Source organism: Episyrphus balteatus, chromosome 3, assembly GCF_945859705.1.
Source record: "Episyrphus balteatus chromosome 3, idEpiBalt1.1, whole genome shotgun sequence".
NCBI lineage: Eukaryota > Metazoa > Arthropoda > Insecta > Diptera > Syrphidae > Episyrphus > Episyrphus balteatus.
The window spans coordinates 101,220,204-101,241,667 of record NC_079136.1 but is presented as its reverse complement, the minus strand read 5'-3'; the positions used below and the strand labels follow the sequence as shown (position 1 = coordinate 101,241,667).

At 31.9% G+C, this 21,464-nt stretch overlaps 2 protein-coding genes across 3 annotated transcripts; one reads left to right on the top strand and one right to left on the bottom strand.

Moving 5' to 3' along the window:
- Positions 1 to 1,138: 1,138 nt before the first annotated feature.
- Positions 1,139 to 7,504, bottom strand: LOC129915856 (glycerophosphodiester phosphodiesterase 1). Its single transcript, XM_055995545.1, has 5 exons — positions 6,830 to 7,504; positions 6,601 to 6,773; positions 6,336 to 6,534; positions 3,523 to 3,698; positions 1,139 to 1,713 (listed from the first exon to the last, which is right to left on the bottom strand). The coding sequence occupies exons 1-5, from the start codon at positions 7,145 to 7,147 to the stop codon at positions 1,560 to 1,562; spliced, it is 1,020 nt and encodes a 339-aa protein (XP_055851520.1). The 5' UTR covers positions 7,148 to 7,504; the 3' UTR covers positions 1,139 to 1,559.
- Positions 7,505 to 12,352: 4,848 nt separating this feature from the next.
- LOC129913432 (ER membrane protein complex subunit 1) lies at positions 12,353 to 19,491 on the top strand. 2 transcript variants are annotated; one of them, XM_055992107.1, is made up of 14 exons: positions 12,353 to 12,565; positions 12,683 to 13,322; positions 13,382 to 13,528; positions 13,591 to 13,783; positions 13,847 to 13,963; positions 16,605 to 16,622; positions 17,050 to 17,384; positions 17,442 to 17,636; positions 17,701 to 17,778; positions 17,858 to 18,059; positions 18,136 to 18,288; positions 18,621 to 18,791; positions 18,847 to 19,080; positions 19,143 to 19,491. In XM_055992107.1, the coding sequence occupies exons 1-14, from the start codon at positions 12,462 to 12,464 to the stop codon at positions 19,301 to 19,303; spliced, it is 2,748 nt and encodes a 915-aa protein (XP_055848082.1). In that variant the 5' UTR covers positions 12,353 to 12,461; the 3' UTR covers positions 19,304 to 19,491. The 2 variants fall into 2 exon arrangements, with proteins under 2 accessions (XP_055848082.1, XP_055848083.1); XM_055992108.1 differs by lacking the exon at positions 16,605 to 16,622 and having other exon boundaries at positions 12,354 to 12,565.
- The last annotated feature ends 1,973 nt before the right edge of the window (positions 19,492 to 21,464 follow it).

Genomic DNA, 21,464 nt, shown 5'->3' with positions numbered 1-21,464 from the left:
TCGCTATAACTGGAATAATCAAAAACATCATAAAAGTGAAAAGAAGTGAAAAAAGTTTGTCCACAAGTCGCTCTCTTTTGTCTGCCAGTCTTTCGATTTGTTTGTATGTCCAATATGGACATTGTCCATCTAGGCCTCGAATGGGATGGGTTTATTTCTTTCAAAGTTTTTGTTGCTTTTGTCCAGCTAGTTATCATTTCAGCTAGCTCTTTTTTTTAAATAAAAGCTAAATCATTTAAAAAATGCAATTGTAAATTAAAATTCAGATATTGTCGCAAATATTTTTTTTTTATTATTAATTTTAAATGTAAGCGGTGATACAAATACGTTTTCTAAACAAACGAGAATTTAATGTGATGCAATATACATTTATTATTATATTTTATGTACTTAGGAATCTAGTAGGTGCAATATACATGAGGCATTGTTTTCTAACGCCAACAAAAGTTATACAACAATTTAAAGACAATAATCTTACAATGCAAAAGCACTCTCCTTATTATTATTTTCTTTAGATACCTAGCTTTTAAAAAATATATTCTATTTTGTATAGTTTTTAGTAGAAAATATTGAAAAATTCGCTTTGTAAGGATTAACCAGAATGGGCAAATGTAAGGACACGAACTAAAAGTAAAAGTTTGTTGTTTTTGGCTATTTGGGAGCTATTGTAGTTTTTGGTATTTTCCATTTCTCCAAATCTCTCTTTCGTTTTTGTAATTCATGAACGAATGCACAAAATATCAAACAAAAGAACTTGGTAAATATTTTTTTTTATCGTGACGAATGACGTCGTATAAATCCTGATTTTCTATCAAAATTGTTGACTTTACATACATAGCTATGTACTTAACTCCATTAAATATGTTGTTACGATTGTTCTGACAGAAAAAAAAATGCCACAGATATCAACACCTAAGCGTATATTTAAAACAATTTAAGGCTTAGTGATACAAAATTCTAAATACACTACAAATAAATATATTTAAACAAAAAAAAATTTTGTTCTTATTAAAAAAATAAAATAAAACATTTATAAAGCTTGACATGCAATAGCACAAAACATAAACAAAAATACAGTTTATAACTGTTTAATAAAATCATAAAAATAAAAAAACAAAAATAAATGAATTATTTAAAAAAAAAACACATATACTAAATAATAACGATCTTTGTAGGGATAATACTCGATGATTTTTTTCATTAATGATGTGATGATTAATGATTATAAATTGAATTGATGCTTCAAAAAATAATTAGCATTGCAAAAAATTAAAGCTGTACTAAAAGCACCTTTTTTTCTTAAAAAAAAACTGATCACAAAAAAAAAAAAACAAGAAACAAAAAACTTGATCATGTTGCTATAAATTCTGGGATGTGAGTGATTTGAATAAATTTAAATGTTAATATAAGGATAACACTCTTATTATCTAACTAAATGTATGATAGTTTAAGGATTGGAAAATTTATCTGTAAAAGGCTTAAATGCAAAAGTTGTTTTTCTTTGTTGTATTAATTTTAGCTTATGCAACCATCCTTAGACGATGGAAGTGGTTCTTTTGTTAAGTTCTCATTATTAGATGAGGTTCTGAACGCAAAGAGTCAGTTAGATATTGAGTTTTCATTGTTTTTTGGAAGTAGCGTTTTTCGTTCGGTGAATTTACATTGTAGACAATTGGTCGCACGCCCACGTTTCGCCACAGTTCGGCAATATGTCTGGAAGGAGAAAAATTTTATAAAATAAATTACAAGGCAATGGAAGAGTACATAATTATAAATTAAATATCTATGATTATAATTTATCATTTTCAAATTTGTTTTAAGCAAAACTTGTTCCAAATCAGTACGTGCAGCGGTGCGGGTACTTGTATGAACAAAATTCTACACCTGAATATTGATGTTCCAGTTCAGAATTTTGTTAATACAGTTATCCGTACCGCTATCGCATACCCTTCCGGTGTGGTCAAGCTTTTGTTGCAGGAAATTATGTATTTCAAAAACGAATCGTTCGAATTCGTTTAGATTTAGGCTAGTCGCGCACATTCAACCTTTAGTTTCTCAACTGTTTGGTTTCAAAAATGAAACACATGGACTTGTATGGGACCGCGCGGAAATGCAAAAACTATTTAGTCGTCGAGTTGGTCAAATTTAACGCACATCCATTATTTTACAGAAAAGTCCTATTATGTCACAGTATCATGGTTATTTTCTCAAATGAGACAGGAGTGGTCTTAAATTCATGGTATGGAATAAAATGTTTGTGGGGAAGATTTGAAGAGAGATTTGCTGAAGTCTGTCTGTCAACCCGCGAACCTTTTAAAGAAGAGTCATAAATTTTCATGGATTAAAATCTGCTACATACGGAGTTAGTGAGCTCCCCTAGACCTACGTTAAGTACGCAAAGATACTTGACAGATATCCTCTAACAGCATTTATTCCAATCACCCCTAGTCTGATGTACGATAGTGCATGCTAGAGTGGTTTGAGCTTTAGATTGACTAGACAGAAATCCGGCTTTAAATTCAATAGCAAATGTCTAGGAAATGGATTCGCGACCGAAATTCAACTCCAAGATGTCTTGCTCAACTGAAAACTACAGTAAAATAAGATTTAAAACAAAAACTTCAAAAGTTAGTTCGTGGAATGCACAGACGACTTCAAGTTGTCATGTGTGCTAGAGGAGACAACGTTTCTGAACCTGCCCAATACCAAGTTTTGAATAAAATTATTGGAAACACTTGCTTCCATTTTTTTTTTCTTAAAAAACAAAAATTATTTTAATATCAATTTTCTGACCTTGAATTGTTGAATTTGGTTCATCTTTTGTTTTAATTAATAATAATGTTGGAGTTTACATTTTTTCGACTTGCTAAACAATAAGCAACCACAAATAAATACACCAAAGAATTTTAAAGCCATTTAAAATAAGATACAGAATATAACTACAGCAGAAAAGTATGCGCTTATTTTGAGCAGGAGTGATTTGTGTTTTTTCACAAACTAAACAGTTGAGCCAAATCAGTTTGTTAGTTTGTGTCACAATGAATCGTGTGTGTGTTGGTTTATTTCGTTGATTGCTTGTGAAGTGTTTCATTAAATTAAATTAAGTGTGCACCAGTGACGAATGTCAAATGTTCACAAGTGGAGATGTTTTCTTGTTCACTTCACCCGAGTTATGTACTGTGCTTACATGAAACAACTATTTATTTGCTAAGAAATCAGTTAAGCACGGATAATGTTCAAGTTTCAAAACAAAATTTATGTCACAACAACTTGGCGTGGGAAACTGGAAGCAGCGATCTAAGGATAGAGCTGGGTGGGGAAGCTTGTCGGTTGAGGACCGAATCCACAGCGGATTGTAGCCGCCTAACGGCGCTCGTCACCCTAAGTAATTAAATAAGGGCAGACATTTTACAGAATCGGTGATTGTTTTTCTTATCAGCAGATTTTAAAATGATTTCTTTTTATGAACAGAAATTGTTAAGATTGAAAAAAAAAAAATAATTACAATAAAATAATACTTACAAGTTAAATTCGTCTTTGCTGATAAAAACCAAACTGATGCCAATAACTGGAGCAATAATATTTCGAAAAACCGCACCGTATATCGATGTAATAAGTGTCGATGCTTTTAAAACAGCCAATGAAAGAGTTTTTTCGGTCCAAAGTCCACAAATCAATTCCGGATGCAATTTTCGAAGCTTAAAAAAAAGAAATAGAAATTTGTACTATATTAAATATCTGCATACATTTATGTGGGTTTTTCGTTCTTATTTATTTACCTATTCACTAAATTAAGTATTTTAATACATTAACACTTTGTATATTAATTTGTTTCATTGAGTCGTATGCATAAAAGGTAGCAAATGCTTTTACTAGTAAATTTTTATAGTATTTACTACTTTCCATTTGCATAAAAGACATAGTAAATGCTGGAAAGGTAGTATTTACTAGAAATAAAGTATTTACTAGTTTTGGATACATTTTTATATTAAATATTATATTGGTATGCATAGAAAACTAGTACGAACTTTTCTTTTTAGTATTTACTGCAAATTTTTCACGTTTCTAAATACCAACTTGAACATTTACTAGTAAAAACTGACCTTACATACCCTAGGCGTAGCAACGAAGTTGAGTGAGCGAGCGAGACAGATGACCCGAAATAGGAATTAAAATTCTTAGAACCCGCGAAGCGCGGTCTAGGCAAGGATCTTAAATCGTAAAAACTGAAAGAGAACCAAGTCCTTTTTGATGTAGCTTGTCGAGAAGCAGCCCCTAGGGCTCCCTTGCTGTGAGCTAAGAAGGGATATCCAGTGTTTTTTTTTAAGACCCACAATACTCCCAACTAACTCCATGTATAAAGTAGCGAAGAGCTTTTTTGATTGTGCTAATGTTAGAGCCAAAGTTATTGAAAACAACAAAATAAAAATAAATAAGTACTTTTCCTATTTTTCAGTTTTCTCAAAATTTAAAAAGCATAGGAACATTTATGGTTTTCAGTGTTTGATAAGGAAGTTAGTTTCATACAGCTTACTTAATCAGTCAATTTTGTATTGAAATCTAGTATTGATTACACCGGCACACAAAAAAAAAGTGTCATGTACCAGGAACCAGACATATCTTTCTAAAAATGCAGTCACAGCTCAAAACTGGAGGGTGACCAAACCAAACGGACTTGAAATTCGGATTCAGCGTGCCTAAAAATGAATAGAAAGATAGGTCTGGTTCCTGGTACATGACACTTTGTTTTTTGTGTGCCGGTGTATTTCGCATTACTTCACAAAAAACAGTGTTTTTTTTTTGCGTCACTTAAATAGAAACAAGCTCTTAAATTAGATAAAAATGATGAAAAATCATGGAAAACACTAATTTTAGAAAAGCAATATTAAACTTTCACATTATTTGCACATTATAAACAATTATGGGCTACGAGCTACCATTAGGCACCCCAGAAAATGCATAAATAAAAAGCTAACATTGGAAATGCACTTGCACTATGCAAAATCGCGAAAGATATTGGAAAATTTGCCAAATTTGGATGAGAATATTTTTAAAATATCGTAAACTAGTGATTGAATAAAAGAATAAGATAGGTGAGACCCAAATCAAGAGCAGAGAACAAAATAATTTAAAAATTCCTTCACTTTGCCGCTAAAATCGGTCAAAAACGTGCTGTTAGTGCGATGGTAATGTGTTGGTTTGTTCGATCATGGTAAATCATGGAATTTAAAAAAGGGACACAACATTAAATAAAAAAGCCTCAAAATGCAAAATAACAACATTTTAAGACCAACTAAAATCACAAAAAAGTTAACTATTTTATAGTTGCATTCGAATTGAAAAGAAGTGAGGTAAAGAGTGTTTTTTTAAAGGAAAACATACCAACTAAGATGGACCATGTTTTCATTTCATAGGTTTATTTATCGCATCGCCACCAAAGGGCACTAAATTGTGTTATAGTAATACACTTTGTTTTTATGATGTGCAATAGCAAAATTGAAGCTTCACGCTCCGAAAAAAGATGCAAACTTTAACAAAGAAATAATGGTAGAAGCTCTTGGGAAGTTTAGGAACAAGGAAAAACAACCGTCTTAGAGATTACACAAGGATAGTTCCAGAAAAACCAACGCAATGGAAACAAAACAGATGCATTCCGGATGAAAACTAAAGTTTATTTCACTTATTCAGTCCTTAAATTGTAGAAAATGTCATTTTCTTAATTTGTAAGAAGTTACCAAATACTTTTATCACTTTCGTCAATTAGGTCCACGATTGTGTACAGTACAAGTGCATTTTCAATGTTAAATTCTATTTATGCATTTTCTGTGGTGCCTAATGGTAGCTCGTAGCCCATAATTGGTTAATAATGTCAAAGTTTAATACTGCTTTACTAAAATTAGTGTTGTCCATGATTTTTCATCATTTTTATCTAATTTAAGAGCTTGTTTCTATTCAAGTGACGAAAAAAAAACACTGTTTTTTGTGAAGTAATGCGCAAGTAAACGCAACAGTAGCAAAACAACATTTCTAAACATTAACTCTGAAATTGTTTACACAAAACACTAATTACGATAGTATGTTTCGGCAGTAAAATTATAAAACAACCTTACCCGACTGAATCACGGCACAAAAAGTTATTTTTTAGAAAAAGACTGACCAAAAATTGTAACTTTAGGAGATACATTTAAAAGAACAGCATAAGAGTAAAAATTTGGAATAATTCTTACGAAATCACTAGTTATAACGATTTTACAGAAAGGTGGCCGGCTTCTAGAGACGGCCGGAATTAGGCAACTCTACCCTAGCCGTTGTTGAAAGAGGATGGCTTGACTTACCTGGTAAATAGCGATTGGTGATCGACTTATAAGTATTGTGCGTCTTGTGAATTGTTCGTTTGATTTTATCACACTCGTAAGTTTCTCCAACATTTTAGTGCTTGTGTCCGATATGAAGAGAAATATTGTTAAATTGCTCCTATCCAACATTTCCAATAAACTTGTCAACGTTACAGCGGTTTCAGGTTCAAATTGGGGGCTGCAATATCAAACAAATAAAATAACAATCTATTACCCTCCCTTTGTCGTCCCGCCTCTGACTTACCCTAAAGGGTGTAGCTCCGAAAAGTTAATCTCTTGTAACGCATCCAAAGTATGTTTATGTAAACTGCCACTTAATCCAGCTTTTTCTAGTGTCGTCTTGTGCAGTAATACAACTTCACCACAAGAAGTTAGCCCTGCATCGAGAAGGACATTTCGAAAACCCTTTGACGAACACTTAAAAACGAAAAATCAATAAAACACCTTACACAAAGGACTATCAACCATTTTACCTTTTTAAGGGCTGCCATTGAATTTTCTGGCGCATCGTATGCACCCCCACGATTAGCAATTGGCCAATATGACAAATCATCCACTGAATCACCACCCAGCAAACTAATGAGCATCTTTTCGTTGGGACTTTTTAATTTGATAAATTTTGAGGCAATACAAACTGTGAGGAGAATTAATGTGAACCATGGTATTCCAGCTGAGGCCAATGTGCATATGAGCCAAAATAAATTAAATAAAAATGTGACCAAGTTGGCCGAATACCAAAGAAGATTGTAGAGCATTTTGATAAGTTGTATGAATGCTCTGAGCGCATTCATTCAGTAGGTGGTGCAGGTGGACCGTGGACGGTGTCAATTTATTTCTTAGTGCACAACTTTTTTAATAGAATTTCTTTTTAAAAATAGAATTTAAAAGTATGGGTTCTCTTTTTCCTGCTAGCAAAAGCAATGCATATTTTTGTACTTATGCACAGTATATAACTTTTTTTGATGAATTAAAAAGATAGCCGGCTGGTTGTTTCTTCGCGAAGGGATGATTTGAACTGGGTGTGTAGATTCGGGCTTAAGGTGGGGGGTTTTTCTTTTTATTTGAAATAAAAATTAATTTATTGCTTTTGCTCAAGAAATGGCCAAAATGTTTGTTCTGCAAGAATTGAGGGATGCAAATTTGTAGTTGGGAAGGAACGTCAAAATTTTTTGACATTTTGCTTTGTTCTTGTCCTAGCGAGCACTCCTATTCTGCAAACACAATGGAAGCGTTGCAGAGGTACATTACAGGCCGCCTCCACAGGAGATATTTTTCTCTAACTCAATCTCTAACATCTACAACATAACAATTTTTATGTTCTTGGCTGGGCAAATTATGTTCGGGCAATTCATTTCATATGCTTCGTTCGCCAGAGGATGATGTATGATTTTTTGCGGAAAAAATTTATTTTATATGATCAATTTTGTATGAATACTTCTTTTTTTCTTTAATTTTTTTCGATTTATACTTACCTATTGCTTGGTTTGTTTTTTATTTGCCTTCTAAAAAATAAAAAATCTATTTTTATAAAAAAATCCATTATAAAGGCTTAACTACATACACCACTTTTTGAAAAAGTACAAAAGTGAAAATATTTTTTTTTTGGCTAGCGCAATTGTTTTGTTAAAAAGAGTATACAAATTGGTTTTAAGACCAAAAAATAAGCTTTCTGCATCATTAGTTTTAATTTTCCAGCCCGAAAAACTACACAAAAATGCATTTGAAAATTTTCACTTTTGTACTTTTTCACTTTTTGAGCCAATGTAGTTATACCTTAATACCTGTTAAATAAATTCAAAATAAATAAATAAATTCAAAAAATATATACCATTTCATGAAATCTAATTCAATTCAACATAAAACATGCAAAAATTCGCAAAACAAACAAATATATTTTGTCGTCCGCTACTACGGAGACAACCTTCTTCATGAGAGGAAAAAAAATAATAAAAAAACTGCACTATCAAAAGAAAAAAAAAAACACATCTGTCAAATTCGATGTTAGACAATCGTGTTCAGACAAAATCGAAGACACGGTTGTCTAACATTGAATCATAACACGAAATGGCGAGGCTCCACAAGACATTTCTTGTTAAGACACGTCAACATGACAAAAATTATCTCCTGTGGAGGCGGCCTTTTACGTACGTATGAGTGTGCAACTGCTATGCGGTAAAGCTTTTTGGCGTAAGTCGACTTGGATGACAGTTCTCTTACGGCCATATTATTCACTAGTTTAAAAACTACATCTGGATGTAAAATTGTCAAATGTCAAAAATAAATCCAAATCCAAAATAGTTATCGGGATAACTATTTTGGATTTAGAAAAACAAGCTTTCTTCGTTTAAGTTTCTTTAACAGTATTTAAACAACTTATTAGAAGTTGTTATACAAGTCCGAACTTCTCTAAGCACGTAAATTCTGAAGCGAGATTTCAATTTACAGAAGCTGTTGTGCTAGTTGGGAGTGGCATATTGTGCGGCTAAAATCGACTTCTGAAAAGTCGGCTTCGCTAAGTTAATATGAATTTTTCCGATGTCAAACCCAAAAAAACAAATACAAAACTTCCCTGCAAACCAAACCTCAGTAGTTTAGGGGAAATTACAACCACCAACAAAGTCTATACTTTGTAGGTGTATGTGTTTCCTTATTTACCAAAATCTCTCCCCTCAAAATATTGTAGTTTTGTTTCTGCTGAAAAAAATAAACTCTTTGGTAAATGGAAGGAAAAGAGAGCGATGTATGCAATGCACAAAGTTTTGTCTCTTTTGTAATGGCGGCGCGCCATTGATTTGACTTTTCCTGCATTTTATATTTTCTAGTGAAACCTTGATAGCCGCAGCAACATATTCGTTAAGAAAAAAAAACATTTCTGTGCTCCATTTGATAGATAAATAGAACAATTTAACTTAAAAAATAAATAAAATCTTCTCAGTGTTATTTGTGAAAACTATTTTTTAAAAAAAAACAATCTACCGCACAAATTCTTCGGCACGCCACATAAATTCCACCACCATTTCCACCATCAAAATGCACAGCCTCAGCCTTGTGCATTTAGAAAAAAAATGACACAAAAACAACCACCAATTGATTTGGAAAATAAAGGTATGCTGATTATAAAATTGATAAATTATAAAGTTGTTGATTTTTCTGTCTTTTAGTGGCGATCAATTCCAAACATCATTGACTGAGTTTACAGCAGCTTCAGCCTTGAGCATTTAGAAAAAAAAGGCAAAACAAGATACAAAAACTACCACCAAAGTGCAGACTGCAGAGTATTTTTTTTTTTTCATTTTTCTCAACTGCCCAGGCCACAGTGGCGTGCCCAAGGATCTTTTTTTTTATGTATTTTGTTTTAAAAAAAAAACTATTTTGTGTTTTTCCAATAAAATATTAAATAATAGTTGTTTAAAAGAATTGTTTGTTTGTTTTGAAGATTTTTTTATTTTCAGATGAAATTAAAATATGGATTTTAGCAGTACGGATATAAACCCATGAAAGTGCTCCAAATAAGTACTTTAAAAGTACAAGTTTCAGTGCTTTTTCTGTAGGTAAAAAAGTACTGCAAAATGTACATCAGAACCACTTCCAGAAGTGCTTCGCTGATGCTCTTTTGAATAACATTTGTCTGTACTATTAATGGAGGGGAAATTTATTTCATCTTGCATGCAAGAAAGAGATAGCTGCTTCACGTATTCTTATATACAGAAAGTATATAACTGAGTTTTTTCCCGGGCTCCTATCTTTTTTCAGTGGAAAAGAAGTACTTCTTTTACGTACATATTTCACCGGTTTTTTCTGTAGTTCTGCGTTTGCTGGGTTGTTAACTTCTTTTAAGCTTCGTTTACCAAGAGATTTTAAGATCTTATTGAAAAACTCGATACATAAGTTATAGAAGCTTGTTAACCAAGTCTTTAAGAAGATCAAACTTCTATAAGTTCATTAACCGAAGTTGTTAAAAATGCTCGAACTTCTATAAGCAGCTTAATTCTTAAGCAAGTTTTATACAAGCTCCTTAAAAGCCATTACCTGATAGGTTTTAATTTATTGAAGCTGCTTTTTTAGCTGTTGTGTTAGCTGGGTTATATATATATTTATGAAAAAATTTAAAGAATTGAAAAAAAAACAAAAACAGTGTGTCTACACATGTTCATACCATACAACAAAACTGTTTTACAATAGCTGCGTTCCTTTGGAAATATTTATCTACTGCTTAGTACTTAAAACTACTTTGAACTACTTTTGCTATACTGAAAAAGTAGTTCAAAGCAGCTTTAAGTACTAAGCAGTAGATATATATTTCCAAAGGAACGCAGCTAATTATGAGCACTAGATTGTGCTACTTGTTAATCCCTTTGTGCCTGGCTACACAGTGATTTTTCAATCGCCTATCCAGTCAGGTTGTAGGCAAGAGGGGTGAGGATTTTCCTCTTTTTGACATTTGTTCCTAGAAAATGTGAATTGGAACGTGATTGGGCACAACACTGTGTGGCCAGTGCCCATGTTCTGTAACTTTTATCACTGGCGATAAAATATTTGAATGACTTTAAAATCCATTAAATCTCATCAAAATAAAAGAAATTCTGTTCCAGATCATAATTTATTAATTCATAATATCTGCATTTGAAAGACATTTTGCTTTATTTATGGAAGAAAATTGATTTTGAAGACGTTGAAAAACGTTTATCGCCAGTGATAAAGTTACAGAACAGGGGCCCAGGCACTTTGACATTTCTTTTTCAAAAAGTAAATTTTCATTTTCCAACTCCATGATAAACAGTTTGTCTTTTTTATTCTGTTTATAATGGTTGTCGCATACTCATGTCCCGTAATTTAGTTTCTTTTGATGTAAAATAATTAGTGAAAATTAATTACCCGAACAAAACAAAGAATTAAATTATAAAAAATGGAAAAAAGAAGAAGCAACGGTGGAGGAAAAAAAAAACATCATTCATGCTTCAATATTTACTATAGATAAGAAGAGGGGCGTTCACGATCTATTGTAAAAAAATAAAATTTTACATTTTTACTAGGCCTGTTGCACCAGATCGTGAATACCCCTATTGTTAATACCATAAACACATGCAAAAGAGTCAAATCACTTCATGGTATAAAAAGAGAAGGTATGATCATTAGAAAAAAGTCTGTATCGAGAACTGTCAAAACTTAAAAATGGCTTCTTAAGTTTTTGACAGCTGCCCATTGAAATTGTTGTTGTAAACAAATTTGTCTTGGAAATTGATGTTGCTTTTGACTTTGCCAAATTAAACGTCAAAAACTTTTTCCTCCATTTGTCCATTTTGTAAAATGGCCACTCTAATGATCAAACCTTTTCTTATGTCGTTTTCCAAAATTCAAGGAGTGACACTCCTAGCTATATAATCACTCCAAAAGGAGTGATTTCAAATTCCAAAATTAAAAAAGAAGTGAATTTTTGGAGTGAATTCTTCACTCCCAAAATTTTGAGGGAGTGACGGAGTGATTACCAATACTTCTACATTTGACTTCATGTACTGCTTGTCAAATTGTTGGGTGGTTCTTTTAACTTTTTTTTGTGAAGGAAATTATATTTATTTACAAAAAAATTCAATAAAGTATTGTAAAAAATCACTAAAAGTGAATTTAAAAGATTGTGTTATTGTTTTATTCATTATTTCGTATTACAAACACATGCAAAGCAAACGTCAAATCACTCCACTTGTCAAATTCTTCGTGAACAAATTCCAAAATTGCACGAAAAAGGAGTGATTCACTCCCGTAATTTTGGAAAACGACATTATACCATGAAATCACTCCACCTGCTGTCAAATTCTTAGTCAACAGTTTCCAAAGTTGTTAAACGTAAAAGGATTCACTCTAATAATTTTGGAAAACGACATCACAAATCGAATACCTCTTGTGCTTGTGACCAAAAGTAAACTTTTCCCGAGTTTCAAACACTGACCGCTTGGAGGATTTTTCTTGTCAACCTGACATAAGAACCATTTTTTTTCTTGTCATCAATTTAAAAAAAAAGTTTTCTCAGGTGGAAGGAAATACGGAATGATTTTTTTAAATTAGAAAAAAATTCTAATCACAGGTTTATCTTAAAAAATACTAACAAAGATGGCCATTAATAAATTCTTAAATTACACAACAATCCTCGTAGGATTACTTTTCATTCACCACACCTGTGGTTTGTATGAAGACCAGATAAAAAAATTCGATTGGTAAGTTTCCCGGTTTCAGTCTCTTTTTAACTTATATCTAGTAATTTTAATTAAGAACAACCACCAATTCTAATCCATATACATATACAAAAAAATAAAATTCGAATAATATTTCAGGAGAAATCAACACATAGGAAGTATTATTTCAGCTTACCTTGATTTGGGTTCATCGAGTAATCGTTTGCTTGTAACAACATCGGAAAATGTTTTCGCATCACTCTGTCCCAAAACTGGCGATATTCAGTGGCGACAAATTCTCGAAAAATCTCCACGTGGTGATATTCAATTCAGTTATAACTTTAATGAACAATCAATTGGCACAGCCGCGGCCCGACGTAATTCCAACCACGGTTTTGATTTGTTAACTGTTCAAGGTATAGCTCCGGCAATAGTCCGTGGTTGGAATGCTGCAAGTGGCAACATCGAATGGGAATGGTCATTGATGCCAATTAATGCCGATAAAGCCGACGGTGCATTTTGGTTCTATTCCAACACAATGTTGTATCATGTTATTCCAGTTTGGGGTACACACTTAGAAATCACGAGGTACTTTGCCACATCAGGACAGTTGGCTGATGCTTCTACAACCAAAATAATGGCCCCATGGATAAATCAAGAGAAATGCATGTTAGCGGGTTCTTATTACGTATGCCTGGAAGGCAATCAATTGATAAGCTTGAACTTGGCATCAGCTGAAACGAATATTATTAAAAAACAACTCGCAATGGTGCCAAAATCAACACCACGTTCTTTGATAGTACATACAATTTGCCAATTAATTTTAGTATATTATTTATAGCAATTATAAATTTACAGGGAGAGGATGGAGTTTTGGTTATTGATGGAACACTGGTCAGTGTTGATGATTCTGTTAATGTATGCCCACTCTCTAATGGTGGTAGTTATCTTAAAGCTGCTTACAATCAAATTGGAGTTCTTTTGCAAGCGAATCTTGAAAACCATGTAAACACCTTGAAGGACTCTTTTTGAATTAATTTTGTTGATTTATTTGGTATTTATTTTAGGTCCTTACAATCAATGCTTACAACTCAAAGACATGTGAGAATATCAAGGAGTTACGAAATGTTGTTTCTTTCCCTAGTTATTATGGTGAACCAACACTGCAATCATTCGATTGTGTCTCTGGGCGTAATGATGGCAAAGGATGTGCTTTCATTTTGTCTACAACTGATGAGGCTATTCTGTCTGTCCAGCAAAGTATGCAAAATATGAAATCTGTTTTTCTTTTTATATAATTTATTTGCAATTTCCATTTATTAGATAAAATTCGTTGGGCTCGTGAAGAATCATTGGCCAATATTGTAGCAGTAGAATTTATCGATTTACCTTTAGCCGATGAAGAAGGGGCAATTGAGAGTGAAATGAAAAATAAGCCAGGTAAGTTTTTTTTTTTATTGTAGGCCATATTTTTTCATTTAAAACCGGGTGATGTAAAAAAATATATCACAGTAAAAACATAACTGTTAAAAAAGAACCAAGTTATCCATGTTAAAATTATGCTGGCACAAAAAGCACTGAGATATGAAAGTGTACCAAGTTCTAATGTCTATATTATATTTTTCTTTTTTTTAATTTTAGGTTCTTCTGGTTTATTTTTAATTTTTGAAATGCGGATGAATAGAAAACTTATTTTCCACGCTTTTACTCTTGAAAGAGTCGAAAAAAGTTTTTATATTAGAGCCCCCGCACACTACAAACTTTCTATCGGCCGACAGTTTAGTCGGTCTCTTAATCAGAATGAAAATGTATGAGAGTGCGCACACTACAACGATTAAGTATCGGCCGATCAAAAAGTTTGTTTGATCGAAAAAAAAGTTTGTTTTGCTACACAATTGCCTTCAAACTAAAATATTTCCTAGCGACCGACTGTTTAGTTGGCTGCCTGTGCGCACACTAGGAGCCCAACCCGACTAAACTATCGGCCGATAGAAAGTTTGTAGTGTGCGGGGGCTCTTATTCTCATTCCAAAAAAAAAAAAAAACAATAGAGCCTAATTTAATAAAAACCTTTAGACCCATTCGGTCTAAAACACAAGTATAAAAAGTACAAAATAACAAAAACAAAATTAATTGATGTGACATTTAAAAATATAAATTATTTGAAAAATTAGAAACTTTTTTGAACTATTTTCACTTTGTGTTTCTATGTAGTTCAGGCTTTAAGTAGAACATAAAATCTTATTCCCTACTTTTTCCTCTGCGTAAATTGACACATAAGGCTTTATGTAGAACTTAAATCCTTAAGTTTCGTTTCAGCAAATAAAACGTTCAAATGAAGTAGAAATATCCTTTAATCGTAAGTTTTTTAACAGTAAACTTATGAGTAGGTATATCAAATGAATTTGTTGTTGACAATGCTGTAGCAAGCATGTTTCTAAGTGATGTAACTGAAAAATTTACAAAAAAATTATTGCAAAATCTAGTGAAAATTCGTGGTTCAATATATGAAGGGTCAAGGGGAAAAATAGCATAAGTCCATTCCAACTCATTTGGTGAAAAACGCATTTTAAAATTTTGTTTTTTTAAAGTAAGGATCCCATTAGATAGTGCTCAGTAAATACTACAAGACCTCATCATTAGTTTATTTTTGACAAAAAGTGGACATGTGCCGTTTTTCCCCTGGACCCTTCATATATATTTGCATATATAAAAGAAAAAGTTGATAATGCATCACACCAAAAAAAAATATGGCGAAATTCAAAGAAATATGTATTGAAAAAAGAAGATTCCAAGATAACCATTAGGGTGTACCAGAAAATCCTATTTTTCGATTTTTTTTTTCTTATATGTTGTTTCCCTGAGAAAACCAAAGTTATACAATTTTTTTCAGAATTTTTAAGTTATTTTTTAAGTTCGCACGTACCGATTTATTAAAAAATAACTGTTTTATTTTTCATAGATTTTTTAACAAAATACCTAATGTGAACTATATCTATATATATACAACTGAAATCAGTAAAGTAGAAAGATAAGCACTATATTTATTTGGACTTGTTGAATTATTGATTAATTATAGCTTTTTACGGCTTTTAGTCAATACATAAATTTAGCGTTTCGTCCCGGTGGAGCTCACTTGGACTCGTCAGTTTACTTATTGTGAGACACCTTGTCAATACGCAAAATTTATTTATTATTATAGACAAGTGTTTCACTCAATATAAACTCAATTCAGTTTCGTTAACGGGTTCTAAAACAGAAATGAACAACGAAATTTACGACTATTGTTTTGTATATTATCATTTTAAAAATTACGTAAATGTTTTTCAAAAAAAAAAAACAAAAATTACTTGCTTAACAGCGCTCGCTGTTTCGTGCTGGCCCAAAAATATTAGTTAAGATTGTGCTGCAATTGATTGACATTGATCATACACATCTTTCATAATTGATTTATAATGGCTTCTTTCGCCAAACTGCGGTTGGCAAGATTCTTCGCTTTATCTCTGCACTGATGTCTTTGTGAAAAGAATGATTCCAACTATTCTACTCAATTTCAATACAAGTTCTTCTGGTAATGTTAATACCATCCCCATAAGCCAAGAGTTGAAAAGATTTTTTAAAAATTGGTGGTGTTGACGTTTGAGTTGATCACAATTGCTTCAAGAACTATATTAAGGAGGTTGCCTGATAGCGCATCGCCTCATCAAAAAAGTCGACATCATAGGCTACGTTGATGGTGTCAACGGAGCAGCGAGAATTCTCCATGGTCATTTTGTACTTATTTAGCGGATAAGCATGAGAAAGCATATTTTTTTGTGGTTCCCTATAAATTAGTCTTTTGGAACAAAGTAGTTTTCAGTAACTTTCTTAAGTTTTGCTTATAAAAATTGAGTGAAGATTTGAAAACACTGGGTCTTTGTTAAAATACGAAACTGTATGTTCCTATTGAACATTCTTAAACAAATTTGTTATACATTGATACTTCTAAACTGTTAGAATTATTTATTTATTTTTTACTAACTCCCAAAATTTTGAATAAAATAAATAATTCTCTCTTTCTCTTGTTCACCTATTATCTGAAGAGGAAATTGGAATTGAGAGTGAGTAAAATAAAAATTTCAAATATTTCTATCTTTTCTGTTATTGCTTTAGATTAATACATTTTTATTTATTTTTTTTTATATATATAACAGAGCGGAACGATTAAATATAATTCAATTATTAAAAGCTCAAGTTACCTCTAAAATATTAAAATTCACTACTGTTCAAGCTGTGATTTTTATAATAGTCAATAAATTCCGACAAAAATTTTCGCTTGTTGGGTAATGAGCCCCCTTTTCTACCAAGGCGATATAGAAGTCACTTGATCTTTTATTAATTTAATTTAGTTTTTCTATTATAATTTTTTTTTTGTTTGTGTTTGAAAGCTGAACTAAACTTAAGGTAATTTTCGCTTTATTGAAGAGTGTTAGTTTTAATTAAGAACAAAAGTTTTTTTCTTTAACTAAGAAAATGCTCTAATTTCAGGTGACATTGCTGGAGCCTTCATTCGTCGTATAACTGGACAAAGTGCTCTAGTAAAAAGCCTTTTCCTTCATGTCATGGGTTTCGGTGCAACACAAACTGACACTCAAAAGGCTGGTCTTGTTCGGGATTCCTTTGGACTGCATAAAATGCTTGTCGTACTGACCAAAGCAGGAAAACTTTTTGGTATTGATAATATAAGCAGCAAAAAACATTGGATGCAATATTTACCAAAGTTAGAGAATTTCAACAATGAACAAAATATGCGATTAATTATACAACGGACATCAAAACATTTTCCATTGCAACCAATGTGTGCTGTTGTTGCCAAAAATAAGGTAAATTATATTTATAAAATGTTTTTTTATTTCTATTTTTTGTTGTTTTTTTTTTAGGAAACTGGAAACGGAGTGGTATATAGTTTTAATCCCATCACTGGTAAGTCAACAAAGGATGGCTTGACTTTATTAAATTATGAAATCAAACAAATGAGCATGCTTCGGGAAAATGAAAACGATTTCATCAAAGGAATACTGCTTCTTGATAAACATAATGGTGTTCATGTTGTTCCTTCCAATTCAAAAGTTATGGTATGTTATAAAATATACATACACCATTAAGGATTTTTTAAGATATGTTTAATGTTTAATTTAGGCCGATGGAATGTACATATTCACAGCAGAGAAAGCTTCAGCTGAACTTAATGGATTCCTTGTTAAATTAATTGGAGATGTAAGTTTTAAAACTTATAATTTTTTCTTTAACATTATTTTTGTTATCCGATGTTTAATACTTAATTTGGTTCTTACAGCAACTTAAAACACAACCGATTTGGAATGCTAGATTAGGCGGTCACAGTGGAGAACATCAAATAATTGCTGTCGCCTCTAAGAATCCCATTGAACGTGTACACTCACAAGGCAGAGTTTTAAATGATCGATCTGTTATGTACAAGTATATGAATCCAAATTTGGTTGCCGTTGTTACACAGGCAATTGACAGTATACATAAATGTATGAAATACATATATTTTATTACATATTCAACAAATTAGTCAGTAAATGTCTTCCTTTTTTTTCTCTCTTCAAGATATAATGAATGTCCATTTAATTGATGTTGTCTCCGGACAAGTTGTATTCTCAATGACGCACCGCAAAGTACGAGGCCCATTTAATATTGTTCATTCAGAGAATTGGTTGGCCTACAGCTATTACAATGACAAAGTTCGACGAACTGAAATAAGTGAGTTTGATAAGCATTTTAATTTAAAACTTCTTTTTTTTATTTTAAGAATTAAAATATGTACCTACGTAAAATTTAAGTGACCTTTAGTCCAAATGCGTTTCGCGTAGGTACAACTGTTGGGCTCATCGGTTAGATACAGTTGTATTCTTCTAAAACGCAAAATTTTGGTCTTTGAATACCAACACTTATTAGAATTACAGTGTGAAAAAACTGAATTTGAATAAATTCGTGCACCTAAAATTAATAATGCCCGTGATCTGGGCGATCATAATAATATTTCGAAAATAATTGACTTTTAATGCAAAATTTTCCATTACTTCAAATTACAGCTACAATTGAACTTTATGAAAGCAAAACTCAGGCAAACAGTTCCGTTTGGAGTTCTTTGAATGCCCCAACTTTGCCATTGGTCGAAAGGCAATCTTATATCATTCCAACTTCTATTGAAACACTCAAAGAAACCATCACCGAACGTGGAATCACAAATAAACATGTCCTCCGTAAGCTTATTGTTGTTTTAGATTGCAAATATATTTATATATCTTTTATTTTAAGTTGGCACATCCAGTGGTGCTATTGTAGAGATGCCTTGGGTTCTACTAGATCCCCGCAGACCAGTCACAATGCCTAATCAACCACGCGAAGAGGGTTCTATTCCGTATATCCCAGAACTACCACTTCCCACAGAAAATATTGTAAATTACAATCAGACTATCGCAAGAATCAGAAACATATTCACAGCTCCAAGTGGTTTGGAAAGTACGTGTCTCGTTGTGGCAACTGGTTTAGGTATGTAAACGTATATTTAAATGTTTCACATATTTCCTTACTAAAATAATTTTTTTTTTAAGATTTGTTTGTCACCCGAGTTTCACCATCTAAAACTTTTGATTTACTAAAAGAAGATTTTGATTATTTTTTAATCACAATTGTCCTAATTGCTCTGACGACTGGTTCCCTGGTGGTGAAGCATCTATCAGCTCGAAAAATTTTAAAACAAGCATGGAAATAGGCAATATATTATATGTAAATTTGTTTGTGTAGGTTAATTTAAAAAAAATAGTCATTTGCATTTTCGTATTTAAACAGAAATATTTTAACTTAAATAGATGAATTATAAATTTTTGCAGTGCATAAATTATAGTTATTTCAAATAAAAGTATGTATTAGGTATGTACAATTGTACAGCTGTACTTTTAACTGGGTTTACCGTTTGCAAATCACATGAAATAATTTATAGATACACGAAAAAGTACCCCTTGTATGTAATATTGATTGTGTAACACATAAATACTGGTTTTTGGAAACATATAAGCTCTGTTTTTTCTACAAGTAGCTATTCATAAAAATTTCAAAAACAATACTAATTAGTGTAATTTGTTTTTGTTTTGCGAATAAAGTAAAAAATGAGTATTAGAAAAAAACACAGTTATGGACGGTTAAAATCGCTCTCAGAAGTAAGCATTAACATTCGAGGTATCCGTCGGAGTGCAAATTTGTCCTATTTTATACGAATCGGAGAGTTTTTCCCTGTTGGAAGTACATCATGATTCGTATGAAATCGGAGAATTTTCCGCTCCGCCGGATACATCGATCGGGCCGATCGAATTGCATTGATTTGACTTCCGTTCGATGTTACAATTATCATGTCCAAAAACTCGAATGTGTTGTATAATTTACTACCTCAAGTAATCATAATTTCTCCGTTCAGTCTATTAGAAGAGTCGTAGTTAATAAAAGTTCTCGTAGTTTTCTCGTTAGTAGCTTACAAGCTATATAGTTCGTAGAAAGGTTTTTTTTTCGAATAGTTATGCAAAAGTTTTGTAATTATATGTCGAATTAGAAAACAGGCCAAATTTTTATTGTGATTGTGTGTGTTTCGTGTAACAACAATTAAGGACCTTTCATCAATAGGGATGCAGATTGTAGATAAATGTACATGGGCAATTCCATTATCGCGGGTGCAGCATTTAAACTCATTCGAACATACAAACAAATACAATGATATTTTAATTAAACTATAACTTGAAAGAGTACATTTAAACCATTTTAATAGCTATAAAATTTAAATTAAATCGTCACTAGGAAGGGTTCAAAGTGCGATCGCACTGAACGTCATATATGGTATGACGTTAAATCAATACTCTTAAAACATAAAAAATAAATAAGAAAAAGAATACAATGAAAAAAAAAAATAAAAAGAGGAATTTAAATTCGAAGCTATCACGGGTGCAACACGTTTACAAGTTTACAACCGAAAGTAAGCAACGGTAAGGAATACACCAACAACATATTATTTTCTTGTATACAAATAAATACCTAACATGTGTCATTAGTCACCACATGCCTAACCAGTATGTTTAACCTCAAGCTGTCGTATATGGAAATTTTGAACCTGTATTATGTACTAGCCATGATATTTGCAGTTCGTACCGACTCTTTTGCAATAAAGTCTTCCCAAGCGCAAAAAAAGCAAATGTTTTTGTTAAATTTGGCCTCATTTTTGCTTGTTTTTATTAAATACAGTTATTTTACTTGTAATTATTACAAAAAATAACTAATATTGAAATTTAGAAATTATATAGCCTTGTACGCTGCTGAAGCGAAACGAAATTTTCCATACAAAATTTCGTTAACGAAATTAAATTCGTTTTGTTTTTGGTTTTAAACTTATTTTGTGATGTTTTTTCTAGAATTTTTTTATTTATATTTTTATTATTTTTAATTCGGTATAATACATACCCGATGGTAATTTTTTGTTGTTTCGTTTCGCATCAGCAGCGTACTAGGCTTATGCCGAAGATCGTCTCTAGCATAATGGCCCACATATTTTTTATTTAGGCAGATCCAAACTTAAAAAATCACAGGAATTACAACTTGTCCCTATTAAACCAAAAACTTGATTAAAAAAAACGTGAAAATGTGCAATTTTTGTTTTAAACAAGTTAAGCTTGAAGAAAGAATATAAGTAATTACTGCGATTTTTTTAAATTTTGGATTTTGATGCAAGGTCCTCAATTTTTACACGAAGATATTCAATTTCTGAAAAAAAAACAGAGTTCTTTAATCAGTAATTTTGTTTAAGTTCTTATACAAAAATCGAATTTTTGCAGATGTTTATTTTGACGCTTGATCGCCCCACAGTGCACCGCGGTGGCTAGATTTTTCAATCG

Bases quoted from the DNA above. Each gene is read 5' to 3' on its own strand.
- LOC129915856 (XM_055995545.1), bottom strand. From the start codon at position 7,147: ATGAATGCGCTCAGAGCATTCATACAACTTATCAAAATGCTCTACAAT. The intron at 6,774-6,829 runs GTAAAATGGTTG...TTCGTTTTTAAG, and splicing joins CAATGGCAGCCCTTAAAAAG to TGTTCGTCAAAGGGTTTTCG. The intron at 1,714-3,522 runs GTAAGTATTATT...TTCTCCTTCCAG, and splicing joins AGCAAAGACGAATTTAACTT to ACATATTGCCGAACTGTGGC.
- LOC129913432 (XM_055992107.1), top strand. From the start codon at position 12,462: ATGGCCATTAATAAATTCTTAAATTACACAACAATCCTCGTAGGATTA. The intron at 17,637-17,700 runs GTATGTTATAAA...TGTTTAATTTAG, and splicing joins CTTCCAATTCAAAAGTTATG to GCCGATGGAATGTACATATT. The intron at 18,792-18,846 runs GTAAGCTTATTG...TTTTATTTTAAG, and splicing joins CACAAATAAACATGTCCTCC to TTGGCACATCCAGTGGTGCT.